Source organism: Hevea brasiliensis, chromosome 11, assembly GCF_030052815.1.
Source record: "Hevea brasiliensis isolate MT/VB/25A 57/8 chromosome 11, ASM3005281v1, whole genome shotgun sequence".
In the NCBI taxonomy this organism is placed as follows: Eukaryota; Viridiplantae; Streptophyta; class Magnoliopsida; order Malpighiales; family Euphorbiaceae; genus Hevea; species Hevea brasiliensis.
The window spans coordinates 83,315,732-83,320,737 of NC_079503.1; the positions used below are offsets into that span (position 1 = coordinate 83,315,732).

At 36.6% G+C, this 5,006-nt stretch overlaps 1 protein-coding gene across 1 annotated transcript; it reads left to right on the forward strand.

Moving 5' to 3' along the window:
* The first annotated feature begins 1,091 nt into the window (after nt 1-1,091).
* On the forward strand, nt 1,092-4,680 carry LOC110632878 (protein yippee-like At5g53940). The gene is made up of 5 exons (XM_021781244.2): nt 1,092-1,360; nt 3,033-3,076; nt 3,657-3,765; nt 4,177-4,232; nt 4,332-4,680. Exons 1-5 carry the CDS (start codon nt 1,265-1,267, stop codon nt 4,408-4,410), a joined length of 384 nt encoding a protein of 127 aa, XP_021636936.1. The 5' UTR covers nt 1,092-1,264; the 3' UTR covers nt 4,411-4,680.
* Nucleotides 4,681-5,006: the final 326 nt, after the last annotated feature.

Below are 5,006 nucleotides of genomic sequence, written 5' to 3' on the forward strand. Positions count from 1 at the left end.
TACATAAAAGGATAAAATGCCAGCAAACCGATAATGGCGAGTGGCAACGAATCGAAGGATAAGTGCGCGTGAGATGAGAAAAAAGAAAAGAAAAGAAGAACAACGACAATAGCGGGTTACTTGGCGAGAGACCGAAAGGTAATTGTCTGTTGACTGATTAATTCCGAGATTCGCGAATGGACAGCACGTGTTATATACGGTGGTGCGATCTTTTCAGGGAGAGAGAGAGATAGAGAGGGTGAGGCTTACAGTTGTGCGAATATTTTATTTTTATTTTTATTATTATTATTATTATTATTTTGAGTTACAAGGAGACGCAAAAAAAGTAAGACAAGAAAAGGACTCCACGTGGATACCAGGGCTGGATGTGGAAGTGGGGAAGCCCGGCTGCTACTTTCAGTGGGTCCCGCTCTTTGGCCGCCGATATCCCTCGCTCCTTTATTTTTTTTATATTTAATTAATTGATTGACGAAATGCTCACGTTAATTACCTTATTTTTTATAAATATATTTTTTTTAAAAAATAAATTGACCGCTACATTTAAGGCGGCTCATATTAAAATAATTTTTTTATGTAAAAGAGTACGGCGCAGATAGCCGTGAGGCGACGCTAACGTGTCCAATGGGGACAGAGAGTTACGCCGGCGGGTGGGCCGTGTTGGTGTTTTAAAAAAAAGCTGTTAATTGGTGGGACCCAATTTCGCTATCCCTACCATTTAGACAGCAGATTTGCCTAGTGATGCGCCACGTTTCGCGGTTGGGAAAAATATTTTTTAAAAATAAAAAATGACCTGAAAAAGCAACCGCCGAAATCCTTAAAAAAATAAAAAAAAGGTTAGGTGTGGATGTGGTAGTTGTGGGGCAGCTGCTCGGCTTTGCCGCCTTTTTCAAGTGGACATGTGTCGTCGGTTGCGGTGACATTGATGTCCCTGCTATTTTAGCAGCGCATTCTAGCAAATGGATTCTAGAAGGCTCTACGATGGACCGAGTGCCGCCATCTCCCGGCAACCGGCAATTATTCAATCCGACACCGTTTTACTAATTGGTAAATTTCATTTTTATTTTTGAAGTTTAAATATGAAATTAAAAAAAAAAAGGGATTAAAAATGATTCGGTGATTGAAACTTAAACTGGGCGAAAGCAGAAACTGTGATAAGCAGCCATTGGCCATTTACCATTTGGCATGTATTGACTGTTTACGGTACAAGAGATTCGTTTGGGTGGACATGAGAGAGCGAAAGTGCTGATAGGCGTTGGAAGAGCTGATGGGGAGAATTTTTCTGGTGGAGTTAGAAGGCAGGTGTTACCGGTGCAGATTCTGCGACACCCCTATTGGTCTCGCCGATGATGTTCTTTCTCGGGTATTTCAAACCCTCTCCTCCTGTCTCTTGTTCATTCCGGATTCTTTAATTTCGCTTGTTTATGGTGATAATTAGAGGGACAATCGGAATTCACTTTGATTAATGATGAAGTTTTCTTTTTTTTTTTTTTCCTTAATTGTTTGCAATGGATTAATATCTTAATGGAATGAGTCGAATAAGCAAACTCATCATTTTCAAGAGTTTGGGTTTTCTAGGGTTTTGCTGATGCTAATTGGGTATTTGTAATTTGGATGCAATTTTGGGTTCGAGGGGAAAATGGAGCTGACTGAGTGATATTGAAGCCTTTTAGTTATCGGTTTTTTGGGTTTGCTGCTAGTGCTTGGGGAGTGGGACTTTGGGGGCATGCATGTATTTCATTCTTGGTGTAATGTATATAATTTTGTTGAGGCGTTGGTGAAATGTGATTTTTAGGGCAAGATGGTGTCTCAGTCGAGGTTTACACTGTATTATTGGCAATATTGCAGTTCGATCGTTTCTATCTTCAAGAATGTTGAAAATTTGGAACATGCCATAGCGATGATAGTAATATAATGGCTCTATTGAAGATGCTAAATGGTATCCTCTCTAAAAAAATGATACTGAATAGTATGGGCAAAATACGTGAAACTTGGGAAATGAGTGCAGCGTTGCTTTTTGATAAATTTTATGGATAATGTTTTTAAGACATTTTTGGCCTTAGGTGATTGACGAAATATCAAATGTAAAAGTCATGTCTTCTTCTGTTATGGCTAAGACATTTTGTAGCTTGTTTGGAGAGATATTGCGATATGTTTCAGCGGGCTAGAACCTTTACTCTTATTTTCCTTTTTTTTTGTTATTATCATTCATTATGAATGATCTCAGATTTCGGGCCTTACTGTCTTGTACAATGGCAAAAGTCTTTGGCAGCCAAATGCAAGTGCATTTGCTTTTAAGAGCAATTGCTTTGTGCGAAAATATTGAATGGTAGGAGTATTTTCTAATGTCTCATCCATGGCCAGATCTTGCTCTGGTTGGACAATATCTATCTGATGAGTAATGACCTTTTCCAGCCTCAAACACTGATCTGATTGTGAGCTGCACGTGTTGTAGATTTGTGGGCAAGTGGATTCACTGTAGTAGTATCTATCCAAAATTTCCCATTGGACTGGTTATATGAGTTTTATTTCCAAGAAAATAATAGTTAGAGTAAATACACACACACACATATATATATATATATATATATATATAGATTTTGTTCATGACTGAGGGAATACGAGTCGTGCTTTTCTAACTTAAGAAATTAGAGCTCCTATGTGCATGCATTCTTATTTGTGCATTTTTGTGTCCACAGTTATAGTTTTCTGTCTGTTTCAACTCAAAATCCTTCAACAAATGAACCTTAAGCCTAGAGTCATAATTTCTAGTTAATATAGCATCCACAAGTAGCCATTGAAGCGTTGACTCTGGTAGCTACAACTGTGGCGTTTTTGCAATTTGACTCTAAGAACTACTCGTATTATTATGGAGTGACAAAAAATAAGCTAAAGCTGGCATTCTTTTAATAGGACATTAAAAGCATATTTGCTTAGGTCGATATTGATATCTTTCTTCTCAAATATTTTGACTAAATCAATTACATTCTCTATAATTTGTGCTTTACATGGTGACTCTGGTTTGTGATGGTCAGACTTTCAATTGTCGTAAGGGGAGGGCATATCTGTTCAGCAATGTGTAAGTAATACCAACTCTCTCTATCTGCACTTTCTTATTTATTAATTCTTTTTTTTTTTGGCGCATTCTTCTGGAAGTTCTTTGGAGAATTGGCTGGATGTATGTTAGAAGAGGAGGTGGACAGGTGGTCAATTTGAATGCATGTGAAATTTAGAGAGGATCAATTTTGCACTTGGGATTGTTGTTTGATTTTAGCGATGCTGTTTTGAAAATAAGTTCACATTAACCTGGCAGGGAATTACTTGTTGATGGTAAACATAGGATTTTGTGCAATATCCCTCGTAACATCCTCCTACCAAAACCTGTTCCCCCAAACCACAACCTCCAAATATATTTTGCTATTCAAACTGCACCTGTATTTCCTTATACAGTGTTTTTGGTATTTGAATCAGTTATTCAACAAATTAATTTAGAGCAATTAACCTTTGATGTGTGTTTGGTTAAGTTTTAAGATTATCCCATGTGCCAGATCTTGCAAGTGAAAGAAAATATAAAATTCAAAGTTTCTTCTTTTCTTGAATCTCTAGGAAATTAAAGTGAATTTTCCAATAATAAGAATCCTACCTTTCCTGTCCTACAGGGTGAACATATCATTTGGGGCTGTGGAAGAGAGGTTTATGCTTTCTGGTATGCATACTGTGGGAGATATATTCTGTTGTTGCTGTGGACAACTTCTTGGGTGGAAATATGTAAGATTTCTATATCTGATTTGTGGTTTTGTGTAGTAAATGTTGCTGTCACCCACTGTGATCCCATGTGAAAAATAATAACATGACTGGAAATGTCTACTCTCTCTGTAATCTGAAAAATTTTTCAAATGATGACTAATGTATTTTTTCCTTCTTGATAAAAATACGATCATTAGAGACATTTAAATTAGTGGCAATGGTCAAAGTTTCATCTGAAGTGATCTTAGTGAAAACATGTTAGTTTCTAATAGCATTTCGTCTAAATTTTGAGTGCCTATCTATGTGATATCTATTCTTAAATCTATAGAAATCATTGTCATCCAAACACTTAGCTTTATCTTTCACGTTACTTTAACTTGGAGTCCAGTATCTTCCTGTTATTAATCTTTGAGAGGTCATTATATGGTGTAGGTGGCAACACATGACAAAAGCCAAAAGTACAAGGAAGGAAAGTTTGTTATTGAAAGGTACTAATTTGGTTAGAGCTTTTGCCTTTCCATTTTTCATTTTATATTTAAGGTAAGGAGTCATTACAACTGAATTTGTGTGGGACATTGATTATGCAGATGGAGGATAGTTGAGGAGGGGAGTGAGGAATTCAATTTGGAAGCTCTACCCAGTTCAAGTGATGCAGAGAGTCATTAGGAATTTAATGCAACTTTGTGAAATCAATGGTGCAGAAAGTATTAGAGTTTTAGGAGCTATAAACTTGAGACCTTGAAACCTCTGTAAAAAGTGCAGGTTTGGTGGAGTTGAGGAATGGGGTTACATCAAAGAATTAGAATATGCGCATTTATATCCTCTACGCACATCAAATCTTGATTGCTGGATTCAGATGTGGAAGTAATAGTTTTTGGAAGGGATTAAAACCAAGAAAATAAACCAGTTTCTGTATTATGGTAGCAATATTTGTTATCAGATTAATTTTCGTTTGTTGTGGTGTTTGACTAACGTGAAAAGCAAAGTCAATAAACACCGAACTCCCCATGGTAGATAATTCAAATACGAGCCTTCCTGTCCTTGGCAGCTTTAATTATATTTTGGCCCTCCAGCGATTGACTGTTTAAACACAAACCAAACGCAGGCGATATGGGGTGCCTGCGACGTTGACGTCTAATTCATTTATTTTCTATTTTGCAGGACGGTAATAATAATAATTCATTTTAATTAATTTAAAATTAAACTTTAATTATTGTTATCGTGTGATTAATTATAAGTAAAGAGAAAACGTTTTTAATAGG

Bases quoted from the DNA above. Each gene is read 5' to 3' on its own strand.
- LOC110632878 (XM_021781244.2), top strand. From the start codon at position 1,265: ATGGGGAGAATTTTTCTGGTGGAGTTAGAAGGCAGGTGTTACCGGTGC. The intron at 3,077-3,656 runs GTAAGTAATACC...CCTGTCCTACAG, and splicing joins GCATATCTGTTCAGCAATGT to GGTGAACATATCATTTGGGG. The intron at 3,766-4,176 runs GTAAGATTTCTA...TATATGGTGTAG, and splicing joins AACTTCTTGGGTGGAAATAT to GTGGCAACACATGACAAAAG.